This window comes from Trematomus bernacchii, unplaced genomic scaffold (genome assembly GCF_902827165.1).
Source record: "Trematomus bernacchii unplaced genomic scaffold, fTreBer1.1, whole genome shotgun sequence".
NCBI lineage: Eukaryota > Metazoa > Chordata > Actinopteri > Perciformes > Nototheniidae > Trematomus > Trematomus bernacchii.
In genome coordinates, this window is record NW_022987973.1 from 17,299,913 (window position 1) to 17,325,765 (window position 25,853).

General features: G+C 39.7%; 2 protein-coding genes across 3 annotated transcripts; one reads left to right on the plus strand and one right to left on the minus strand.

Moving 5' to 3' along the window:
- The first annotated feature begins 757 nt into the window (after positions 1 to 757).
- LOC117471363 (cellular retinoic acid-binding protein 1) lies at positions 758 to 8,635 on the plus strand. 2 transcript variants are annotated; one of them, XM_034116316.1, is made up of 4 exons: positions 758 to 923; positions 2,007 to 2,185; positions 2,806 to 2,919; positions 7,267 to 8,635. In XM_034116316.1, exons 1-4 carry the CDS (start codon positions 854 to 856, stop codon positions 7,315 to 7,317), a joined length of 414 nt encoding a protein of 137 aa, XP_033972207.1. In that variant the 5' UTR covers positions 758 to 853; the 3' UTR covers positions 7,318 to 8,635. The 2 variants fall into 2 exon arrangements, with proteins under 2 accessions (XP_033972207.1, XP_033972208.1); XM_034116317.1 differs by lacking the exon at positions 7,267 to 8,635 and adding an exon at positions 3,111 to 3,201.
- Positions 7,704 to 25,216, minus strand: LOC117471362 (paired amphipathic helix protein Sin3a-like). Its single transcript, XM_034116315.1, has 21 exons — positions 25,035 to 25,216; positions 22,486 to 22,702; positions 21,867 to 22,055; positions 21,533 to 21,639; positions 20,756 to 21,083; positions 20,259 to 20,510; positions 20,026 to 20,178; positions 18,887 to 19,042; positions 18,575 to 18,661; positions 18,338 to 18,456; positions 17,570 to 17,795; positions 16,543 to 16,659; positions 15,900 to 16,138; positions 15,513 to 15,696; positions 14,805 to 15,393; positions 14,498 to 14,667; positions 14,127 to 14,300; positions 13,935 to 14,027; positions 13,266 to 13,360; positions 10,798 to 11,005; positions 7,704 to 9,724 (listed from the first exon to the last, which is right to left on the minus strand). The coding sequence occupies exons 2-21, from the start codon at positions 22,678 to 22,680 to the stop codon at positions 9,506 to 9,508; spliced, it is 3,900 nt and encodes a 1,299-aa protein (XP_033972206.1). The 5' UTR covers positions 22,681 to 22,702; positions 25,035 to 25,216; the 3' UTR covers positions 7,704 to 9,505.
- Positions 25,217 to 25,853: the final 637 nt, after the last annotated feature.

Sequence of the window (25,853 nt, forward strand, 5' to 3'; positions counted from 1 at the left end):
GAAATCACTTTAGCAATGGATCTCTTCAAATCATAACAACAGCAAGTGAAGTGACCAAAAACTGTGTTAATGTACAAAGGACAAACAAGTATTTTTTAAGATGTACTTTATGAACAATATGAACTTATCCTTTCAGTATCAGTGTTTCTACAACAGCTGAATACATGACTGCACAACAAACCTTTTTTGAAATAGTTTATGATCGTTTATTGCTTTACATTAAGGGTAGATCCACCTAACATTACAGTCATAAATATATTTGAACAACAAACAAACTAAAACTGTACTGCATTTTTTGTGATGTCCTCCTCCCAGTGGGGGTGAATGGAATTGGTTTCAAATTTAAACTACTTTGAAATAAAAATTAACTCAATGTAGGTGCAATATATTTTCTCCACCACACTACACATTTTGTATAAAAGGAAGAGAGAATATAATCCTTTTTGGTGGATAAATACCTACATAAAAGGCAAAGTAGGAACATTTGTATAAAAAAAAAATCTTAGTTCAATAAATATTTGTGTAAATACTCTATTAAGTTCCACTAAATCTCAGTCGGATCAGATGAAGAGACATCAAGAACATTCAACTGAATCATAATTTGTCCACAATTATTCTATTCTCTAATGAGAATAAACCATTTACAATGTGTGTGTGTGTGTGTTTGTGTGTAATGGATGTGTGGGAGAGGAGGCTAAGGTGGAGGGGGAATGGGGTCTGCTGTGTGGGATCATTGCACACAGAGAGGGAGGGAGAGAGGGAGGGAGAGAAAGAGCCTGAAGAGAAAGGCAGCGGAGGAGACAGACGACAGGAGACGAAAGGCTGAGACACATCCAGAACCCCACAAGAAAAAATGCCCAATTTTGCAGGCACCTGGAAAATGAAAAGCAGCGAGAATTTCGAAGATTTGCTCAAAGCTCTGGGTGAGGATCATTTTCTCTTTTTCTATGAATGTTTGATTGCATTTTAGTTCGAGGGGTTTCTGAAATGATGTATTGACTGAACAGGAAGGAGGTCTGTGCGATAGATGTAGATATCGTACTTGGAATACAGACTGCAATCAAGGTTCATTTTGAAATGCATGCAGAGATGAAGTTAAGTGAATAGATTGGTGATTTTCTATTGTTAACAAAACAGAAGAAAAAAAATTCAAACTTGAGGTACAGATTGGAGATTATACTTTTTGTAAGCATCTTAACAAAAGAACTGATTGATCAAAAAAGGTACAATTAAAGATGATATTTTTCCCACCACGGTCCAACAATCCAATGTCTAAATACCTAATTTCAGCTCGATCATAGGCAGGTTAGGCTGCTGTTTAAATTGCTTTTAGATGTATGGTTGCAAAAGACCACATTTACCACCGGCACTGCTTGTTCCAAAGTAGAGGACAACTGGTTTAAATTACAGGAGGAGAGAACGTGAACTCCAAGGAGGATGGATGGGAAACAGACTGAAGCGTTCTCTCATCTGATTGTTTTCACTGTAATGTGTGACAGGAAGGGTTAATAGCTTTTCCGCTGTTTGGAGGACAGAATCTATCATGAGGTACAGGAGAGCCAAACAAAGCAGCATTCCTCCCCCTCATCACCTTGTCACTGCAGCCTCCATATTTGCAACATCTGCTGATAACAATCTCAAGACCCTTTTTTTTTTTTAAATATGAAAACCCACTGGCTTATACTGTGAAATCTTCTCCTGACAACTAATAAAGGGTTAGTTTGAACTCAGATTGATGACTATCTGTATGCATTCCTTTGGTAAATAGGCCAAGTTTCACATCTGTAACATGAACTCAGATATTTTTCTTCCCATGTCTTTGGCGCCAGAGGCAGACAGAAAAAATGTGACGTGACACAACTCAATATCAAGTGATAAAATACGGACAAAGTAGTTCTTAGTGGTTAAAGGTGGGATCAAAGTGGTTTTGTACATCAGGGTCTTATCCTCCACTGACTGATCAGCCCTGTGTAGTATTCACACTGTAGCTCTGTGTGTGTTCTCAGGAGTGAACGCAATGCTGAGGAAGGTGGCGGTGGCGGCTGCGTCTAAGCCCCATGTGGAGATAAGGCAGAACGATGAGCACTTCTACATCAAGACCTCCACCACCGTCCGCACCACGGAGATCAACTTCCTCATGGGAGAGGAGTTTAATGAGGAGACGGTGGACGGCAGAAAGTGTAAGGTAATCTGATTAATCAGTACATGATTAACTTTCTATCAATGTATATGTCTCCTTCTCTTAAATTACTGTGTAGCTTTTTGTTTTAAGTATTGGGGTTTCCCACTGGATCACAAAACCTCCCTCTGGAATGTTCTTTAAAAAAAAAATCTAAATATTTAACTTCACTATCATTGAGGGATAAATTAACTTTGACAAAAAAAAAGGAATTAACCAACAATACCCAAGTCGGTGAAAGTTAAAAAGGACATCTTATGAAATGTGGAGACTTGTAGGAGACAGATTTTTAAAAGAATGGTAGAAATAAAACCGAAGAGGATGAGAGAGCCTGACTTGTATCCTTAATATAACAAAAAAGTATTCCTTGTGATAAGTAACCAGAACTTTATGAGTGCAATTGGTTTTATTAGTGTACCCTTAAGCATTATATTATACTAAAATGTAGGGCTGCAAGGAACAAGCTAAAAACCAACCAGATAAATCTGAAAAGTATTATTATTCAGGGTAAAACATGCAAAAATAAGCCCTGAAGACTGACTAGTGATTAACACACAGTCTGTAAGTCGGCTAAGATTGAGGAAATAAATATAGGAACCCTCATGAAAGTGCGGCTTTTTCTACAGAGCTTGGCCACTTGGGAAACAGAAAACAAGATGTACTGCAAACAGACTCTACTGAGCGGGAACGGCCCGAAGACCTTCTGGACCCGAGAACTCAATGGGGATGAACTCATACTGGTGAGCAGTTCTATTTATTTTCATTTACTATAAGTGAAATATGGGTGAGAAGTAAGAGAGTGCTACACGCAGATGTTGACTCAAATTAATCAAGTGTATAAAGCATTTATGGGTCCACATGTGTCTTCATGATCATCCCCTTTTCTCTAATAAGCAAATAGTTCTCTCTGTTTTCTTTTATAAAATTGCAGCTCCCAAATGCTCTCCTCCCATCAGCCTGGAGACGGATGTGGATTCAATGACTCCAATTTTCATACAAAATCTCCCAGCAGATAGATGAACAGATGTTTTGAAAGTGGGATGAGGTGTCAGGTTTGGTCGCTGTCTTTAAATATATGGGCCAATTCCTGTTTCTACATCTCTGTCTGCCAATAAGAAATCAAGGGATTGCTTAAACAGACAGTCCTCAATTATTATTTTTTCTCATATCTATACATCAAAAGGACAGCCAGAAGCTGGTTAGCCTAGCTTAGCATAAATACTTGGAACGTGGAACAAACATGGCCTCACAGATGAGATTTATTTTTGAACTTAAGGAACTTGTAATATACTTCAGGCGGATACAACACACAATCACAGCACAAGCAGAAAGACAGGCCATAACTGGGTGGTGACACCAGATGTGAAATGTGAAACAATCTGGTCAATAATTTACCCAAAAAACGACGTAGTTCCTGGAAAATGTTCTGAACTCCCATGGCCATTTTGAAACACCGTTTGTATTTCCTTCTTCTGCCAAATGAGGGTGTGAATAAACATGCCTGCATCTGTGAGGCAGCACATTATCATGATGCATTGTTTCTTACATTTCATTATTTGTTCACATCAAGGAAATATGAACTAAATATATCTATTTAAGTTCATATTAAAAGAGGTTTTCTAACATGTAGGCCATGTAGGCTGAGAGCAGGTGAAGTATTTGTTACAGCAAGGCAGATTCAGGGGATCCACGGAGAAACTTAGTCTAGATTTAAAAGGAATACACTAACATTTAACTGCCTCACGAATGATGTTGGACTGCACTCAGTGATATTGCACACATCAGAAACACGTCAGCCTGTAAATTCAAGATCACTAAGACAAAGAAGTTTAGTTCCTGTAAACATCTGGGTCTGCTTGGATTTATTGGCCAGCTGGTCAACAAAGTCCAGTTTGTCTGTGATGGACTCACCACTGCAGAGAGGCACTCAGGGAAACACTTGAGAGGGGCTGTAATTTAGGCTGAAGGCAGGTTTCCAAACTGGGAACAAACGTTTTGAACCGCACCAAATCTGTTTTTATTTAAGATAAGGGTGTGGACGTCTGTCTGTCCATGTTGGAGTGATGGGATGTAATCTGATCGGCATGTGGGGTTGAATCATTGGGAAGAAAAAAAAGTTTCACAGGAAAAGAGAACAAGTTATAATACCACCGGTGTGGGAGAGGTCCGATATATATTCCCTGCTGGTTTGTAATTAAACGAAAATCCCTCATATTACATCCCAACTAATGCATTGTTTGGATTTTTAGATTTGAACGATGTTGAAGCAAAGATTTTTGGCTCTGAGGCGATCCAGACTGTGAAATATTTTATATTGACGTCAGTAGATGTACACATAACTAATTTATTAATAAAACTAAATAATGAGTATTAGTTTAACAGGTTCTGTAATATTCTGCAAACAAAGTTTTGGTTTTACTACGCCTCAGCAACACAAGTTAAATATACTGCTGAATGCTGAGGGGGGGGTGATGACAGATGGGTTACTTTGCACGCAGATACTTATGTTTAAGTCAGTATATTGTTGCTGGGATCAGATCATAAATTACACAACACAAAATGATATTACATACTGCACCGAATTCAAGGTAATTTATGCTAACAGTTATTTAAATGTAGTCTTAGAAAGCCTACATGGTTTAGTCATTTTGTATTCAGTCTGTCACATCATTTCCAAAGACTAGAAGCAAATGTCAAAGAAGAAGACATGTAGGGAGATTAGGATGATTGTTTACCCAGTTCAATTAGACTTCATTGGTCATGTTGTCAGTATGAACATAGACAACACAGAATTACTAAATAGTAAAACAGTGGCACATTGGTAACTGCAAAGTTTAAACTCCCCTGGTTGGTTGGAGTAGTCCAAAACTTCAGTCAGAACATGAACTACAAATGTAACAATTGTTTCATTTCTCAACTATAATGATTGTAGACCCGTTTATATTATGAGATTTATTTTTGAGATAAAATCTATTAGCAACTGTTGCTGCGTGGTAGTTATGCCCGTTCATCTCCAGGGAAATAAAACATCCCGTCTTCTTCCAACAAGATGTCCATCTCCTCTCAGTGTACAGAGGCATGTGGCTCAGTACAGAATAAAAAGCACATTCAGTCTAATAAAAGCACTGTCCAGCAGATGAGAGCATGAGGGTCCCAGGGGGAGATGGATGGATGAGGGGCCTAATGAAGACAACATGGCGCTGCTCACTGCACTCACTGTGATCGAAGAGGGGCACAAAGATCATTCGGCAAGTCTACAGTAAAAAGTAGAATAAATACTTGTCCATGCGACGAACCTCATTTTTTTTTTTTTACATTTCAATCCAATAAATATCGATTTTTTAAAAAAGATTAATACAGCCGTGCACCGGCGACTTTATGATGGGACTAGAGCCAGATGAGATTGTGTGGCTGTGATTTAGTCGGGGGTCCAGATCTGTGTGTGTGTGTGTCCTCGAAACGGGCTTTAATTGGTCTCATTGATCTTGCTCTTGAGAAATGCCAATGGACCCTGGTGATACCTCCAGTTAATGTCTCCCTCGGCATCTCGCCACGTGCCAGATGGAGTCGCCTGGGCTTCATTTTTCACATCCTGCCCTGTTTCCCCGTGCCGCCACACAGCAGGAGATAATGATAATGTGTGCAGTGCAGTTGGCCATAGTGCTTTGCCCCTGGGACTTCCATAAATCTTTATCCTTGGACACATAAACCCCATAACCCGCAGCATGCAATGTTTTTCTCCCCATTCTCATATCAGCTTTTGTCCACCTGTTTCTTTAAGCAGACAGCTGATCCAAATTAAGATCACAATATGAGCAGGCATTTAGGTCATTATTGGCGAAAGAGCATCATATGAGTGCTTTAAAAATACATGTAGGGACTACAACACAATGAAAATGAAGCTTTTTATAATGCGGTGTAGAGGGACAATTACTTCAACTGCCATTTGTACAAGTGAAAGACTTCAGGAAACCAGAAAACTGTTTTCACAAGATGATGGTAATGTTTTATATGTGTCAATGCTGGAATGCTACAAACTATTGTACTGAAGAACAATTTTGACAGTTATATTTTCCAAATCAATGTAACATGCATAAATGATAAATGCAGTACTAATTTACCCAGTAGTAAACAAAGTATTAAAGAAAAAATACAATATTAAAAGGCTCTTACATTATTGGTAAATGTAAATTATAAATGTAAGATTCTGTGTGTACAATGTTGACATATACAGTAAGAATTAAATTACTTGATATTTAAGTAATTTTTGCAATTACCTTTGACTTTAAGTAGTATAAGAATAAGGCATTTCAAATTTTACTTAAAGGTCCCCTATTATACTCCTTTTCAACAATATATTATAGTTCTCAGATATATACGAAACATGTCTCTGAAGTGTTTGGCTCGAAATACCAAACAGATTGTGCATTGTAGCATCCCATAAACCCCTGTTTCAGAAGTACTGATTCTGTGTCTGTATCTTTAAATGCTAATGAGCTGCTGCTGGCCACGCCCCTCTGAGAGATGATTGGTTAAAAGAACACAATGGTGCTCGAGGAGGAGATTCAGGTGATAAAGTGGACGGGTGTTACCAGCTGATTTTCTGACAGGTTTTTATATAGATGGTTCCGGACAAAAAAAAAGGAGAGAATCTTTTTTCCTGAGACTTTGAGTCTTTTAACACACTGGCGACACATATTCATGTATAAAAAAAAAAGACATGAAAAAGTGTATTTTGGATAATAGGTGACCTTTCGGTTGTCTTATTAAGTGTTAATGATGATGTAAAGCACTTTGAATTGCCTCTGTGTCTGAAAATGTGCTCTATAAATAAACGTACCGTACCGTACCTTACCTTTAAGTACAAAAAGACTGAATTGCCTGTTAATAAGGAAACCTCAGACACCCCCCAGGTGAAGGCACTAGGCAGAGGCACTAATATCAGAGCGGTCTAAACTTGGCTGTGTAAGTGTTCTCAAAGTAAGAAAAAGGTCTGATGATGAAAGATTAACTTTACTGAAGCAACAAGAGACTGCTGATGACGATGTTTATCAGATTTCTTTTTTCTGTCTTCAATCTCGTTTCAGACTTTCGGAGCCGATGATGTGGTGTGCACGCGCATCTACGTACGAGCATAGCAGAAGTCCACAAGTTCAAATATCCTCAAACAATTGGTGTTTTAATGTCTGAGCTGTCAGTGTGAGAAATTTCACATAAAATCAACATTTTCTAATTATCCGTTTAGACATTCAATGTTTACCATCTTCACAAAAGTCACAATTTCAGATGTTGCCGTTTTATCAATTTTTGTATGTAATTTTCTAGCATTGGAAATCGAACAAATGATCTTTTGTTTGTTGTGTTAAAGAGTGTATGCTTTTGGGACATTAGAAAAGTCAAAAAGGCAGATATATCACCTGATGAAGAACTTACGGGTTGACCTTTTTCTTTAAAAAAAGAAACAAGTGGCCCATATCATAAAAACGCTGTCAAAAATAAAAAAGAAGGTGGTCAACTAGATTTCTTACTATTTAACGTATAGTTTAATGCCCAACACCATACTAACACTCATGTACAACATCATAAAAGTCCAGACACATTAAAACGAAGTACAAACAATGTCTTTATGTACAATCATTTCCCGGGACTTTCTGTGGTATTCCATATTAAACATAGTAAATATAAAAATAAAAACCCAAGTAATAAACTGTTCCAAGATTGTCTGTAGCTGTTTATGTTACTGACCATTGCCTTTAATGGAGGAATATTTGTAGTCAGGCTGCTTCATTTAAAGTATTGGAGCAAATCTGTGCCGACATAATGAACTTTTGGTGCGTCCAACTTGCTTATGTTATGATGATGTGAAGATAACAAGGATAGCGTTAATGTTAAGAACAGCGTGTTGCTTATATGTTAATTTGTGAAACACGTTTAACGGTATTTAGCATGATGGATATCTTCCCATCTCCATCTAACATATCGACAGGGCCAATTCCAGTTTTATTGAATAAACTGCAGGAATACAAATCATTAGTTTACATCCCTCTTTCAAATGGAATACAACATTCACGTTTGTATTTCAGCAAGAAATACAAAACTGATAGCTGCGTCTAAAGGAAATATTATTGTTTGCTTGTTATCTTGATCCATAAACTGTTCACACGTCTGACATTCACATAGAGCTACTATACATCAGTCAGTGTTTGTCACCAACAAAGGGCATACAAAATAAACACCGCTCAGGTACAGTTTTATAGGCGACATATCGATCCTGTCATTCTGATTATAACCATTTCATAAAGTTTAAATACCAGGAAAGGTTGATAGCATTGAGTAGACCTCAGTACTTTGAAAAAGGACATATACTGTACTTTCAGAAATGAGAAATGCTGCTCCGCTACATTCAATCATCTTAAAACCACGAGTGATACTGATACCAGAGACTGAAGGTAGAAATGCAAATAACGGGGTAGAAACACGTATAAAATGGGAAATTCTTCTACTCAAAGACTTTAGGAATTACACGTTCAACAGACCACAAACGAAAAGGTCTCTAATTAACATCCTTTGGTAAAAAACAGTTCAGCAAACTTTAGCTAAAGACTGATACCAAATGTGTGTTAAAGTACGCTACACGTTAAAACAAATCTAGATATAAACAACATATTTACAAAGTGTTGGGCGGTCATAAATTACTTTACGCAATATACACTGCTGGCATTGTAAAGATGTCGAGCATCTACCCAGCTGTCACCAGAGATGTTGAATGTACAGTTTATACTTTATATATATATATATCTATATCTATATCAATATAGTGCATTATGCACCTTTACCACTAAAGAAGGAAAACATTCACAGGCTATACAAGTTAACAGCTGGAAGCCAGATTACTGCCCGAGTATCAGGTACATGTTAAAGTAAATTATCTTTAACATTGTTTAGTCTAGTTTTGCTTTACCAGGTTTTCTGTTGTTTAAACTGTGAATTGCTCTAAATAAATGATGCAGTAAGGAGTGTTTTCCCAGTCTATTCATCTCATGTAATTAATATAATAATTGGATTTTTGAGACAGGCAGGTTTCTTTTAAAATATAGCGACAGTAGCACCTGAAAAAAACTATTTTACATACATTGCAGGATTTTGCAATGCAAGCTCAACGTTTGTAGACATTTCCTGACTCAGGTCGGACACCAAAAAAAAGTTGGCAACTGAATCCAGTAACAGCAGGTTGTAGAAATCTGCACGGAGTTACTGTGTACATGGAGTCATCACTGGCAGTGTGTGAAGACAGCCACCGTCACAGTTTCTTTCAATAGACAGAGACTAAAGTGTTCTGTACTTCACACGGAACTTGTTAATGTTGATATAATGGAGGACCTTAAGGTGGCAAGTGGTGGTGCAGGGCAACAGGCCTTCTCTTCTTTCTCCCATCAGCCACTTGCGGTTGTCGGCAGCCATGTCGCTGGTCACATGCTCTTTGGCCCAGGAGTCCAGCCAGGTATGAAAGCGTCTGTGCAGGCGAGTGTTGACCCGCTGTTGGGACTGAGGAGAGAAGACCAGAGGAGAGAAGACCAGAGGAGCTCAGCTGACAGCTTGAAATATAAAGAGTCGTCACATTAACTTGCATAGTATAACATCAAGACGCAATGTATCTTGCCACTGGATTGTAGAGAATCGAGACTATCCTGTTTCTATGCTTCGAAGACATTTAAGCGATTGGGACTAGAGAACATCACTGAAAGCATCAACGGTAATGTAAGTATGGAAGGGACTGGCCCCTTATTAAGTGTCATCTGGAGGCTACTGAAGTGACCTCACATCTATCCACATCCACATCTCGTTTCATCATTTTAAAATTAAAAGTTGAAGGAAAACCCCCCAAAATCATGATAGAGCCTTTGAAGAAAACAACAAAAAAAACAAAAAGATAAGGTATGAAAGGGACAAAGATAATTTACAACATATCTTGAGAAGGATAAAACGTTGGCTCAAACCCCACTGACAACAACAACCACTCGCAGCAATTATTAGAAGGTTAAAATATGACATTGCATTTAAATGAGCAACAAGGTTGGGCTTAGTAATAGTTTTATCCCATCTCTCATAAAATCTAATAACATAATCAGTTTGTAGGAAATCCCGATAGTATATTTCTGGTGAAGGAGAAAGAAAAATAAATGCAAAATATTACCTCGCTGAGAAAAACTGAGTTCATTGTTGACAATTCTGGAAAGGTTAGTTTTCTGACTTTGCCTCTAATGTTGAAACAGCTTTGCAATGAGCTGCATTGTGCTAGCCCTATCACTGCTTAAACGTTCAATGTTTCCACAATTTCGGTTGAAAGGAAAGCCATTTCGGTTGCTGCTGGAACCAAATACAGTATATATTTTGCTTGTTGCAACACAAGATTACCAACATAATATGTATTTGTTTTCAAATGGTTGTGTGGGTGTTTTAAGTACCGAAGGTACGCGCAACAGTAATTTCATTGTATTTTATACATAATGACAATGCTTCTATTCTATCAGAGAAAAAAAAAGCTGACAATTGACATAACTTATTAAATTAAAGAGAAGACAACATTTATTGTAAGTATACAACCATGTTCTGCTTACCTGATGAGCGCGTGTGAGTGCGGTGTGCCTGTACATATAGTCTTCTGACTTGCAGACATAGACCATCTTGTAGGAGTTGAGCTTGAACATGCACTCCATCTTTATGTCGCTGCTGCCGTCCTGAGGCTTGTCCGAGGGGACCTTGTTCATTCTCTCCCGCTGCAGCTGCTCCCATCCTCTCTGGCATTTCCTTATGCGTCTCAAATTCCTGAAGGCCAAGAGATATTGACAGGCATGAATACCACACGGATCAAAGAGTACATTCTTCTCATTACTCCAGACATCAAAAGGGTGCAGCACGTTTACAGGGAAAGTTCGCACAAATTTCAGTTTTAAACAGTTTTATTAACTTAAGCATGTTATACATGGAACAATCTTGTATTTGACAGCATACACTGCGCGGTTTAGAAGACTAGGAGATGTGGTCAGGCACAATACACATGACATTAAGCAAATTTGAGAACAGTAAAGTCAAATTTGAGAGGACTGTCCCTTTAAACAATAATTGTTTTAAACCCATGCATTGCAACTCACCGATTAACCGAATTAGATAGGGAGTCAAATCATTCGAGGGGAATGTGGATCTATAAGAGCAGCAGAGGCAGCAGTCGTAATATTTCTGTGCAGTGCACTTCCGATGCACAGCCACGTAGTTCAAATCTAAATATGCTTGGCAAAGAAATATTTATTTGAATTGGAAAATGTATTCTGATTTTGTGCAGGTAATAAAAAAATGCAATTATTCACCCCACCTGAATGAAAGTTGAATGTGTACTTACCACTGAGGGTACAGGTGTGCGGGGACTGAAACCATGAAGCATATTTTTGCATTCAGGGCTCCACTTAAAAGACAGTGAGGCCAATTTCAAAAAAGTGTTAGAAACAAAGACTAGAAAATTGATGCCGGATAAGATCCAAAATATGAGCTGAGAATACTTTGATGTGCACATACTTTCACCAACAATGTACACAGTGTTATGATCATGAGATGAAGACCCAACACAACTGGGAAAGAAACTGCTGAATTTTTTTTTTTACTGCCATCGAAGACTTTTGTAAAGGAGGAAGTCTTTGGACCTCTTATGCTGCTTATCTCTCATAGATTGGATGAAAAAAGAAAAAAAAGGGACAAGATGTTGGTGAGCCCACTGATAAATCATAGTCAGGCACCAGATTTATGCAATGGGTTAAATAAGATAAATATATATTATTTTTTGTTGGCTTTTGAAATGTTATGGTAATGGACAGCCATCTCAAAGAAAACAGAAAACAGAAAAATCACCAAACAGCAATGACAGACAGCTCCATGTGCAACACTCATCTGAAGCTTCAAGAAGCAGCGGACACAACTACGCCTCTATGCACAGCTCAGGAAAGAAATACACCAACATGAAAATACAATTTAGACAATCATTTTATTTACATAACCTACTCCTCTGTACAAGTGTTGCAGATAATGTGCTTGACCAGAGTTTTAAAAAACTTATGAGCTCTAATTTCTGTCAAACCAGTGGAAGAAAACCTCACCAACAACAAAAAGTTGCAACGGGAGTGCACTGTTTCCACGGGAAGTTATTACAAATATTACACTGAGTATAACAGACTTAAACAAATGGACATTTGAACATTTACATTTCCAAACAGCAAATTAAGTCAAAAATAGGACCGTTGATCTAAATACAATCACAAATAAAGGGCATGAAAAGGTAGAAAAGGAAATCATGACTGCACCTTCCTCTCTTAACAAAGTCTCTCAGGTCCAACACAACAGCTTCAGTCTCACAAACTCAGGTCAAAGACATCGTAGAAAAATTATTTTAAAATGAAAAAGGTTGGAACCCATTTGTTTTGCTTTCAGTTTGTGCATTCAATGACTTTTGTTCTTATGTTACACAATGAAAAACATCATTTCAAATTTTAATACAATGTGAATAATCAAACCAAATGATTTTGAGGTGGAAATTCAAAACCCATGATCAAGCCAAAACCATTTAAAAAAACCTTACTATTAATAAATAAAATTCCCATTAAAAAGGAACTGAATCAGTGAATAAATAAATTCCATATTTTTTTAAAAGATGGCCATGTAAAGTGCAATCTTCAATGTGAGGCAGAGATCAAAAACTGAAAAAGTCATGTTCACGGCCAATGAGATTCTTTACAAACAGCAGGGCATCAGGCACTGCGAGCACTTCACTGTATCTGTGGAGTGACTCTCTTCAATGAACCTTCTCAAACCTTGTTGTTTGTCCGTTAATAAAAACGCAGAGGTCCTATGCCTAAAACTTTTGTAATTACAAGAGCTTCCTTGGGTCAGAGTTGTGCACAAGTGCCACAGGTTCTACTTCTGAAAATGAGTGGTGTTTGGCAGCTGGTTTGGCTTGTCAACAGTGGAGTGGCTGCGCGGCTGTCTAGAGCCTCAGGACAGAAAGTATGCAGACAAGAGGGACACATGGCTGGGGCCTCACCTGGGGAGGAACACCGGCGTCTGGGACAGATGCTCACGCAGCTCAGGGGACGCAGAGTCTGAGTTCAGGTATCTGCCCACGTAGTCTGACCACCTCTGTGGAGGACAGAGCAGAAGAAAAAAACATTTAAAAAAGCGTGCAGACACACATTTGAACCTCCTACTTAACCAGAATAGTAATTATGGCCTCTAAAATCAGGAATATAAAGGTTAAAAAGTATTAAACAATATTGTTTAGCTGGAAAAATAAATAAAATCAGCCAATTTAAGCTTGTCGCATATATATTAGTCTACAAAATGTCAGAATATATAAACAAAAGCTCATCTCTTGTAGTCGAGGTGACCAACTGAAAGCCAAAAACACAATTATAATATATTAAAAATAATACAAAACACAGTAAAGCTGCACATTCTCACATTTCAGAGTCTGGAACCATTAATTACTCAAGCTGATCAAGAATATTCGAATTGATACAAATATTTGTAATCAAACATCAAAAGAGTTGGTAATTATTTTCTGCTCGTCCAGTTGAAGGACAAATTGTTTCTGCAACAATGCCCATTGGTGTTAAAAGTGGACCAAAAATATACATAGCAGTTATACTTGTTGCAGGGCTGTACTACAGGACACTTAATACTTGAACTGTACTTCAATGCTCAATCGTCATACCTCTGCCTCCGCTGGCTCATCAGAGTTGTCCTCTTCCGTGTCCAGCAGCTCCATGGCCAGACTGACAGATCCTCGGCTCTTTACAAACATCAACTAAACAGAAACACAATCAGAGGATATCTTGTTTAAACAAAGTGCTCAGAATAGTTTATACCGATCTGCAATATCCTCATCTCTCGGTGCAAATGGTACCTTGAAGCAGTTTTCATCCGTCATTAGCTGCTCTGCTTTGCGCTGGTAGGAGCCCTCTGCTGTGGCCCTGGACGTCTGCGTGGACAGTGGCCCTCCCGAGGATTTGTTGGCACTTTCGCTCAGGTACAGGTCCGTTACACGTGCACATACATCATCAGTGACGATGTGCTGGAGCTGTGAAAGCAGGGGGTTCAGTATGCAAGTATCCACAAAGGAAAAACTAGAGCCAGCTCAGTGCAGAAGTTAACACTTAGGTTGTTATAGTCACAGTTAATTAATGTTTTAATATGAACTAACAACATTTTAGTTATAAGTCTGAGTCCGGTGTTTACAGGAACAGAAATAGAATCATCATCATTGAATGTGCTGACCTGCCGGACGATGCTCTGGATGAGTTTGTCCATGGTGAAGGCAATGTAGGCATGGATAGTAAACATTTCCCTCAGGGAGTCCTCGTACTGAATCGGCTCCATGTTCCCATCCAGAAGATTACGCACCATTTCCAGGAACACCGAGTAATAGTCCTCAACATCAACATCCACTGCAGGTAGAAAGTAGTAAATGTGTTTACGGTTATATAGCGTGAGATTACAAAGTATAATGCAACCCGTTTCATCTATCAATCAAACTGAGTATGTTTAAACAAAACCATAACCACTTCTTCTCTTTCTCACTTACGTGGCTCCTTCATCTTCAGTTGGATTGCTGGGTTTTCATTTTTTTCCCTTTTGAAGCCCAACACTTCTCTTTCCCACTCTCGCTCCCGGGCGTCCTCCTCTATCTGTTTCTCAGCCTGCCCGTAGATGCGCAGCAAACGCGTACAGAGGATGTGATGAAGACGAAGGAAGATGTACCAGTAGTTGTTCACGAACAACAGGCTGTAGGCTTCGTCTGTGCCCCGCAGCTTCTGAGCTGCCGTGTTGCTGAAGAGGAGTTTGGACTTCGACGGGCTGCTGCCTGGCAGGCCATTGTGCTTCTTAGGGCCCTCTGAATCCATCTCCATGTCTTCTTCTTCCTCCTCTTCTTCCTCCTCCTCCTCGACATCAGAGAGCTCCCCTCTCCGTGCGAACAGCAGGTCCGGGATGAAGTGGTGGATGATCTGCTTGATCTTGTACTTGTCTTCTTTCTGGATGCCCACCTGTCTTTTGACGTGGTGGATGATGAGGGCAGCAGCGTCCTCCAGGATCTGGCTGTCTTCATAGGTCTGGGTCAGGTGAGGGCCAGTTACTGGCAGCGTGGCAGTTTCCTCTGACGCTCGCTCCTGGCGCTACAGGAGGCAAGACAGAAGAGATTCTTATAAAGGCAGTAGCATTGTACATGCAGCCACTCAACTCACAACTCAAACCAAATATCATAATAAGTGATTATGTCTTCATGTTTACTTACGTCATCATATAGCATTTCAATTTCATTCAGTAAGGTCTTTGAACGCAACACTTTGGTGTCATTCTGCTTGAAGTTGATGCCCTGGTGGTCGAGTGACTTTAGGTAATACTTTTCATTCTGATCCCGCCAGATTTTGTTGAAGCCTCTCTGGGCGTCTCTCCACTCGTCCTCCTTCATTTTTAATCTGAAACAGGGAGAGGAAAAAGGGCGTAAAAAACCTTAAGTAAATCAAATTCTATAAAACAGGAACAGTATTTTAACGTATACAGCACTTTGGTCTGATTTGATTGTGCTCTAGAAATAAACTTCACTGACTTGCTTACTAACTAACTATTACGCTCTGACCTGAAGCAGAAAATAATAAGTAGATCAAATCAGATTACTAACCTTTTCAGCACTATGGGAACAGACACAGCTGGGTTCTTCTTGAGCCCGTCGATGATGTCGTTGGCCTTGTCTCCATATATCCTCTGAATAGCCTTGCGATGGATGACCTCTGAGGATCCACCCATTGTGTTGTCCATCTTAAAGCGCAGCTGCTCCTCAGCGGACATGCGAGAAATCTTCCGCTGCACCGCCTCCAGGGCTCGTATCGTGGAGAGGTTGGCTTCCAACACCACATCCAGCTATGGGGGTGCAGTCACAGTGAAATTATTTACAAATGCATTTATCCATATGTGATTATAACTGGGACCGGGAGGCTGTGGCGCAGTGGACTCGTGCGTTGGTGTTCGGATCAGGGGAGCACAGGTTCAAACCCCACTGCAGTCAGCATGTCGTTGTGTCCCTGGGCAAGACACTTCACCCCAAATTGCTCCTGTGGGGATTGCCCACAGTATTGAGTATGTAAGTCGCTTTGGATAAAAGCGTCTAACAAGTAACATGTAATAACTGGTAGTGTCAGCAGCAAGTATGTTCTGTGGTCTACTGCGCAAAGGGCATCATGGAGAAAAGGTGCTGAACACATTTGAATAACTACAAGAACTAACAGTATTTATTACGGAGTATGCATGGACTGAGTTCTCCTCACCTCAAAGCGCTCATCCTCACATCTGTAAATGTGCTCCTCATATTGAGTCTTCTTGGAGCTCACAAATGTAGAATCTTCAGACCACGATGGAAACGACACCCAAGTGTCATTAAGGACCTGAAAGAGAAAATTCCACGCTCAATTCAATTCTCCGTTTAAGGAAGGCCTTTTATTTCCAAAGATGTGGAATTTAGCAACAAGTATGACTAAAGGCAGGAAAATAAGTGTTTTCAATCCAAGCTGTTAATATATATCCATGCCTTCTTGATGGCACGGTGCTTAAGGAAGCAATTTACAAACTAAGAATCCAAATGAACAAATCTAACTGCTCCAACTGTGGCATTTTCCTAAAAAGGATACTTCTAATAACTATGTCTATACAGTGCTATGTACTCTGGTCCTGCATTGTTAAATATTTTTCTTTATTTGCAGGTCCCATTGTTATTGTTATTGTTATTGTTATTATTATGCGCCGCTTTCCACCTTCTTCTCCAGTAGGACTTAGATGAGGGTGTTGCACTTGTGATGTTTTGGTGTTGATGTTTTGGTGTTGTTGTTTTTTGTTGTTGTTTTGTGGGAAATAAGTATTTTTTGTGTTTCTCTTAGTATACTAAGACACTGTTAAGTTTGGCTGTGAAAAAAAAAAAAGAAAAAAAAGAAAAGAAAATGTATTATGAAGGGCAAGACCATCTATTTCTATTTATTTTTTTAGAAAGGGGCAGGTCATATAAGATGTTTTTCTTCTCCCTGCTCCTTTTCGCTCAAATGGTGTGTTGTAGAGACATGTTTTGTTGGCAATTGTTGTACATTGAGTTTTGCGTACCATGAGCGGGACAAATAAAAATGAAATGAAAAAATGAAATGTCAATGCATCTTCTTAAAAAGCTAAATTGTAATGCTACTTGATGCCTGGTAAATATAAATCTCAAACACAAATATATGTGTATCACGGTATCTAGAGACCATGTGGGCAAGAAAAAGGTTATCATGACAGAAACACCGGAGCAGACTTCCCTCTGGGACTCACCTCTCTACACAGCGGCGTCCTTCCTGTGCACTTGGGCTGCTGGTAGCTCTTGGGCAGGGCTCTGTAGCTGGACCCCAGCCTCTTGCAGGACGCGTAGTCAATCTCCATGGCGATGCCCTCTGTGGCACGCTCCTTAGGTAAACTCTCTGTGTGGCTGGACTCGCCGTGAAACGACTCCCGGTAGCCCAAGAAGTTTTTGAACCATGTAAAAAGCTCCGGGAATTTTCTGTCAATCGAGCAACAATGTTTGTGAAATAAACAATTAGTAGTGAGACCGCGGCCAGGTGGTTGACTGATTATTGGTAGAAGACATTTTTCAGTGATATCGGTATTAAATTAGTTGTACCTTTATTTTGAAACATACATTTAGCACACGTTTTTTTATTCTGCTGATCATTTTCATTGCATTTTACACTAAATTGAAACTGCTGGAAAATAATATCCATCGGGATAAATAAAATTTTATCCTCTATTAAATCAATACCATATTTTATTAAAAACCAAATGTAAGGACTGTAACATTATGATATAACAGAAGATAAATTACAATATATTTCTCAATAAATACTGACACCAATTTGGGAGTAACACAATTACTGCAATAGTTGTACTTCATATCTCTAGTAGTACTCAAAGTCTATTTACAACTCAGGTGTTTTAGTTTGGTTTCATTATTTAGCCACAAGGCACAACAGTACAGTTATAGAGGCAGTAAAGCACTGGAGACTGTAGACAGGTGTAACAGAGAGCATGTAGGTTTAAACTCACCCAAGAAATGGGATGACCAACTGGACAAGCTCAGCCCGAGAGATCACTTCCTGATTGAAAATGTGAAGACACCGCAGGAAGTTGTCATACGCCTCAGAGCTCCGCAGAGCTTTCTTAACCTGTTTTGTCAACAAAAAAGAAAGCCTTCCATTGAGATGATGTCAACAATCAATATATAGCAATTCAGTCGTAAGCTTGTAATTGCAGTAGGCTGGTTCTGAATATAACAATACGGACCTTCTCAAAGAACATGGTTTCAGTGCTGGTGCTGTGTTTGCCGGCTTCAGTCAAGCCATGGTCCTTCCCCAAAATCTTGGGCTTTTTCTGCAAGGCAATTTAAACACCGAGTTGAGAGTAAAACCAATACATCACAATAAATCTTACCTTTTTGAAGCTGTTCAATTTTTGTCAAAACAGGGTTTATTTAACTTTATGGTCATTATGGAGCATGTTCTTTTGTGTAGATGCTGCTGAACTGGGTTTTTGAGGTTTTTCTAGTATTTAGTCTAGACTTATTAACATCAATTGCCTTTGCAGTGGTGTGTGTACCTTAACAGGGGGTGTGGGTCCCCCTCCAGGAGGTCTCCTGATGGGCAGGCCGTTTTGGCTCAGTCTCTGTTTGCTGCTCAGTAACGGTCTCTTCACTGTGCCGCCATGATCATTGCGCACCGACTCCGCTCTGTCTGGTGCAGCCTTACACAGCAGCTGAGAAAAACATTACACATTATAATGTCACCAAAGAGAAGTCAGTCAAAAAGCACAAGTCTCATTTAGTCTGGGGTTATAAAAATGGTTTCAATTCTGTTAACTCAGAAACATGGTAAGCTTTATTACAATTTGCTTACCACCGCTGACAAAACTAAACTTAAAGTGGACCTATCATGCTATATTTGAATAATATAGTGTAGGACCATACCTATATAAGGCATATTTATACTTTTTTTTTTTCAAAATACCAAACAGATCATGCATTTTAGCCATGCCTCATTTTGCTCAATTTGACATTTTTTAGATTTGTTTTAGCAAGGGCTGATTCTGTGAGAACAGCACCATCTACAGGCCTGGCATATGTACTACAACGTCTCCAGCGCTTTCGAACGGCAATGCCGTGGTTGTCTCCTCCTGATTGGTGGAGTTGGCCCAATAGCCGTAGCGCCACCGTCCTGACGTCAGGACAGTGTTCAAATCTGGATCAGTTTTTATCAGATCCGTTGCAGCCCCTTTTTTTTAGAGATTTGGGTATGGAGGAAAATAGAGAGGGTTGTGTTTTCTGACACTTGGTGAGTTCCCTGGAACACCGGGGACACATATTCATGTATAAAAGACGTACAAAAGTGCATTTTGCATGATAGGTCCCCTTTAAATGTCAAGCGGGATGAAAACACACTCCAGTTAAATACATTTTTTTTTAAATATAATTACATCAACATATTAATAATTCACATGCAAAATAAAGTTAACTGTCTTCCCTGCTTAGTTTGACCACTGATAAATACATTTGACAACCCATAACATATTGTCTATGAGAGGAGCAGAATAGTTTCTTTTGTACGATGCTACCTAAACGTATCATGCGTGGTTTCAGGGATATTTTATTAAAATGAAATACTACTATGAATATGACTTTGTTTTTTTAATAGTCCAGTTAGAATGGCCCACAGTGTAGGAGTATGTCCACAGGCACTCACCAGCGAGCTGTTTGCATCGGGCAGGAACTGTCCAAACTCTGAGAGCAGGTCCTCCTGATTCTTGAAGAGTCTCGCCACCTGAGTGTAGACCTCCTGCTCAGTCAGTGCTGGGGTGTAGTTACCCGCTGCCTCTTTAGCGTTTCGTTGTTCCTTCTGGGAGTTAAAAAAAAGGAGGTGGTGAGATTACTACTGGGTGCATACCATAGTAATTTTATTGATGTGAATTTTCTTACCTGGTATGTGTGAAGTATTTCCAGGAAGGATTTGTAGATGTCCGGCTGGCCCTGGAAGCGGTTCTTGATCTTGTTGACATAATTTATAGCGTGATTGAACTCCACAGGCTGGTTGTTTTGGAGAGGTGGCCCCACGGACGGTGTGCTGCTCACAGGAGTGTGGGACTGAACTGAAGGTGAGCGCGGTGAGGCGTAGGAAGGGATGGATGGGTTGGGCTGGCTGGTGGGTGTGTGGGCTGGAGACTGAATTGGCTTATGGAATTGAAAGAGAAGAGAAGACATATCATCACACTCGTCGAGTAAAGACTCAGTTTGGTGGGCATAAAAACATGTTAACAAAATCTCAGAAAATCTCTTTTCAAAACAATGTTGAATAATTTAAAAAGTGGTTTGTTATCGTAATACTTTATTTAAAAGCTCACTCTGGTGTCAGTTTAGAAAAAAATAAACATTTTAGTGCATTAAACTCAGATCAGTTAACTAATATAGAAACCTACCTTGCTGGTTTTACTCGGGGCCGGTTGGGAGGGGGCAGGTGGGGCAGTGGTGGTTGTGGTGGGGGTTTGGGGGACAGCCTGTGGCAGACTCTGGTGCTGGTTGTGGCTTGCAGGTTGGCTGGACGCTCCACTTATAGGGATGTTATGAACAGAAATACCATGAGGCGTGATGTAGTGGATCTGACCTGGCGTGGTCACGTTGACTAGATCGTTGGTTTGAACCTCAATTTTATATCCGGGTGGCAAGAAGGTGTTAAAACCCATGATGAGGTCTGGGTGGCCCTTGAAGAGCTGGGACACGCGGTTAATGACTCCAGGAGTGTCTATGCTGTAGTGACAGGAAGAATGATAGTATTTAATATCCGTTTAATTATTGACTAAGTCCACAGGATTTGTTCTGCATGTGACATATAGTTGGAATACAGGATAAGATTAACTTTTTCATCGCAAAGAGTAGAGGTACTGAAATTATTAAATGCAGTCTAGCATCTAACAAAAAGGGCAAAAAGCATTTAAGTGCAGAGTAAAGTATAAAGTATATACAACATTTACCAAAATATATAGAATGTAAAATAAACGCTATAAGGAAGATATGAGTATGCTAAGTATGAAGCATGTGAAGCTATTTTACGTAAGTTAAGTATAAGTAAAAACACATATTGTACATGTATGTATAAGAAAATGCTTGTCAATAGTAGTCTACAGAATTGATAGTAATATAAATATTAAATACTATTTTCTTTAAATGTTGATGAAAATTAATAAACAAGAACTCACCTCTGTGACTTGAACTCTTTCATAATATCAAGAAAATCATTGTAAACTTGTGGCTGATTCCCAAACTGCAGCTTCACTTGATCCAGATAGGACAAGGCATCTTCCACCTACAAAGTGAAGAGGGAAAACGTTTGACAGATACCTTTAAATATTACAACCACTGAATGCAGAATAAAAAACGAAATTACAACCAGAAAAAAGGGCTTTGCCTAAGAGACATGTTTAATTGCTGATTTCATTATCACATATCAAAACACATTGCAAAGATGGGTGCTTATTAGTTTTCTTGGGAGGTTAAGTTTAATAAAAAAATAGTTTGTCCATGTAGCCATACCTTTAGTCGCTGAAACTGCTGTCCTTGGGTAGAAGTCATGGGTGCAGGTGGATGAACGTGACCCTGGACCACTGTGGGTCCCTGGGACTGAACTGCCAGGCTGTGTGCATGGGGACCAACATGAGGGGCAGTGTTGTTATGTCCATGTCCGTGTCCATGTCCACCTGTGCTCTGAGGCAATGCTGGCACCTTTTTAAAGGAGGAAATTACCAGAATATTAGGATCAATAAGCTTTAAAATATATATCTCAGTGTTTCCCACAGATCTGAAATATACTTGTGGTGGTAGCCGAGAACGGTACAGGAGGGGTAGAGCGAGGGATCATTGTCCACTAGTTAATCGATTGCAGATGGCATCGTGCTCGCGGACGGATACAAACAAATTAAACCTAAATGGGTCGCAAATATACTTTGGCGGACGTTAATATACCTGGGCGGCCCGCCCACGTAAAGTCTATGTGTGGGAAACCCTGTATCTATATTTTCATTAGTTTGCTAAAATTGTTCTGAATGTTACACTGAATAAAGGACTCTTTTTACAACGTTCCTACATTTTTATAAATCATTAAATTCGGCTGTGGAGGCTGTTATCTATGACAAATTGTTTGATGCAGTTATACCTGGTAGCCTTGGGGGAGAGAGTACTGGATGCCAGTGGATGGCTGCATGTTGTCTGCAGATGCCTCTATCACAGTAGGGGCCGGGGCGAGGGCCCGGTGCTGGAAGCTGTCTGCAATGCCTTGAACTTGCGGACGACGTACTTGCTGTTGCTGGGGCGCAAATATCGGTTCCTGGTCCTCCACACGCCTCTTCATTGTATACGCATACTCAAAGGGGCTACATTGGACAAAGATATATTGACAGTTAACAGGTTGTTGAGTTTAAATTATTCTGAACAACCACATTTCAAAGCATTCTTCAAGAATGTGCAGTCAACTCAGTCATTCTTTTACAAACCAATATGAATGCAAAGAAGTGAGCTATTTATATTTTAAGAGTACGGTTCTTCAATTCCAAATGATGTCTATTATCATAATTATAAGAATTCTTGTTAAAGTTGTGTGTTGGAAAATTGTGAAAGGTCTAGTCCGTGTACACAGTGAGGTTTGACAAATTCAGCTTATCAAGTAAATGCGGCAGCCACCACAGTCCCATTTAAAATCTGAAGAATGTTTATTTCAAACCTTTATTGAAGTTTACACTTTAAAAAGGTTGGATGAAGAACAATTACATTTGACCTAGTTCTCAATTTTATGACAAATCCTGAAAAAATCTAAAAAAATCACAAACAAATCAAAAAATCTGGGGGAAACAAACCAGCAATGAGTGTCCGGTCCATCATTGCTCACCAGAATGGCTGAGACAACCAGTTAGGGACTGTCTTTCAAGTAATTGCTTTAAGTGTGGAGGGTTTCTTTGTCCTGCTAACAAATTCAATGTAGCCTTTTTGTCAAATGTGACACAAAGGGTCAGTTAAACAAAATTATGTAGCAGTTAAAACTGACCATAGTGATACTGTGTTCATTATAAACACATGCTCTATAAGTCTAATTTGAGAATGACTTTTGGCAGTCTATTAAATGTAAAGTACAAATGTCAATTTATTTCCATTATCAATTAGAACACCATCAGACTTTTGAACTCTTCAGATCATGATGATTGCATAGTTACACAAATATGTTTAGCCCTGGTCTATCAGAATGTCCAAGTATGTTTCCACATACAGGGAATTAGGTTTAGTGTAGTGTTACAATAAGCAAAATAAAACAAAACGTTAAAATGTAAGGAGCTCTGCATTTTTAAAGAAGTGATCGCTGACATTTACAAAATGATCCCATGGGCAAAGGTTCAGAGTACGAAGTATTAAAATAAAATGAAATCTTTCTATGTGGCTCATAGCAGGCTACATGCACCGTGAGAAAATTAATTTATTGACGTTCCCTAAGTAAACGTCATTGCAGTCGGTCAGCGGAGAGCCGACATTGTGCCTCACTGCTCTGCACCACCAGTTTCGGAAAACACGGTGTCTGAGCGTTCGGTCTTCAGTCGCCGAGATCGAGTCTGTCGCATATCCAGCTTCACATTTTCTTTGCCGAAACGCGAAGCAAATACGACAGACAGTAAAATATGGCGAAATTTGTCGACTGGCGCGACAAAAAAAGCTAACATTTAGCTGTCAGCCAACACTTTACAGGCATGTAGGCGCTGTCTCTCTCGCTCGCTGTAGCCCTGCCTCATCCCCTCCCCCTCTCTGACAAACACCGAGCTTAACGCCATCCGTTTTCGGTGCAGCTGACCGCTTTCGCTTGTCTGACGTTGGCTTCAGAGCGATCTCAAAGTTATGTGGCAAGCGAGCTAACCTAAACTATCTGCAAATTAAAGGCTATTTCGCGGAAACAAACAGCGAGTGGTGGTGTGTCACTCGGGTCATCGCTGACCGTCCTCAGTAAAATGGGACTAACTATAAAAAATCCAAATGAGCTGAGCGTGTTGGCTAACCAGATATAACGAAAAGAAAGCAGCCACGCTTCATTGCAGCTGACAGCGCGACAACACAGCTGGTTGATAAGTGTATAACGTATGGGCTACCGTTTAACCAGGGTAGTAAAATAAATTCACTTAGTGAGTAATTAATTATGGCAATGCTAGATGTGGGGAAGAACGCTAGCTAGCTAGCACTAGCATCTACATAGCGTTAACGTCGCATTAACGGCAAGTTATGCGAGAAGTTTGACAGAAAAACACTTAGTTGTCATACACGCGGCTTGTCCGCCAGGAACGATTCTTTATTTTAAACCTCCAACCAGGCAGTACAAAATATATAGCAAGGAGGAACTAACAACAAAATGCATGTTGTCAGATCAGTCTGCTCGGCGCTAGCATGTCAGCTAATTCATGGTCGCCGCTCTTAGCCTGGACTAGCTTGACTAACTTATCGGCGCTGCACGCTAATGTTGCTGCTACTCAAAACTCCACATTTTATTTGGTTGGAAGACGAAAATAAAACAAAATACTAAATCATCACAGAACAGTGGTGAGTGTTAGATCACTATCTTGTCTGTTCGGCAAGGTTATATATAAGCTAACAAAATGCTACGTTAGCACAACAACCAACCCCCCATCAGTACAAGGTATGCTCGGCTAACGAGCTAACACTAGTTCAACTTACCTCGCAGGACTGCCACCAGCAACACTTTGACCCAGTGAACCACTACTCGTGCATTCAGCTGGCCGTAACAAAAAGTGAAGTTATTAGAAGTGGTCGCAAATAGAAATGTCAAAAAAGAAATTGGCCGGAGAGGCTACGTCGCTAACAACAGTGTATGTATGAAGCGGTGTTCCCTGAACATAGAGGCGTGTCCAACATGAAGGCGGGCTAGTCTCCTCCCAGTCTAAACTGGGATTGGTCACATCCACAGAATGAAAACAAATACAGTAAGGGCAGTGAGCCAGTATCTTCGGTTAAAGGCGTCTGGTTTAGTTTATGGTCATGCCTAATGCAGGATTATCTGCACCACAGCCTCCATGTTGCCCGTCTTGTACATAGGTCGATGTTTACTTATTTTCACAAATGTGGATTTGCAATGGTCAACATCACTAAAGATGCATTATGAACTAAAGCAGAGGTTTTCTTTTCTTTTCCTTTTTTTTTTACAGCCAAGGACCCCTTACAAAATAGCATACCAGGCACCCAGTAATGTAGGCTACTTTCCTTTGGGTTTGGTGAGGCTCGTGTTAATGTGCAACCCAAGAAAAAATTGTTGTACGATTTTAAACATGTAAAGTCATAGATTTGGTTGATTGGAATGTCACCATAAATAGTTGGTTGGGCTGTCTTTACTTTTTGGCTTTTGACTGCCACCATCATTTGCATTAACACATGCAGCAGGTCTATCAGTTGAAGCACATCCCACATTTTCTCTGAATTGCATACAGCTATTTCGGTATAGCGTAGGCCTACATGCAGTTCTGAGAGTGCAGTTTGCTA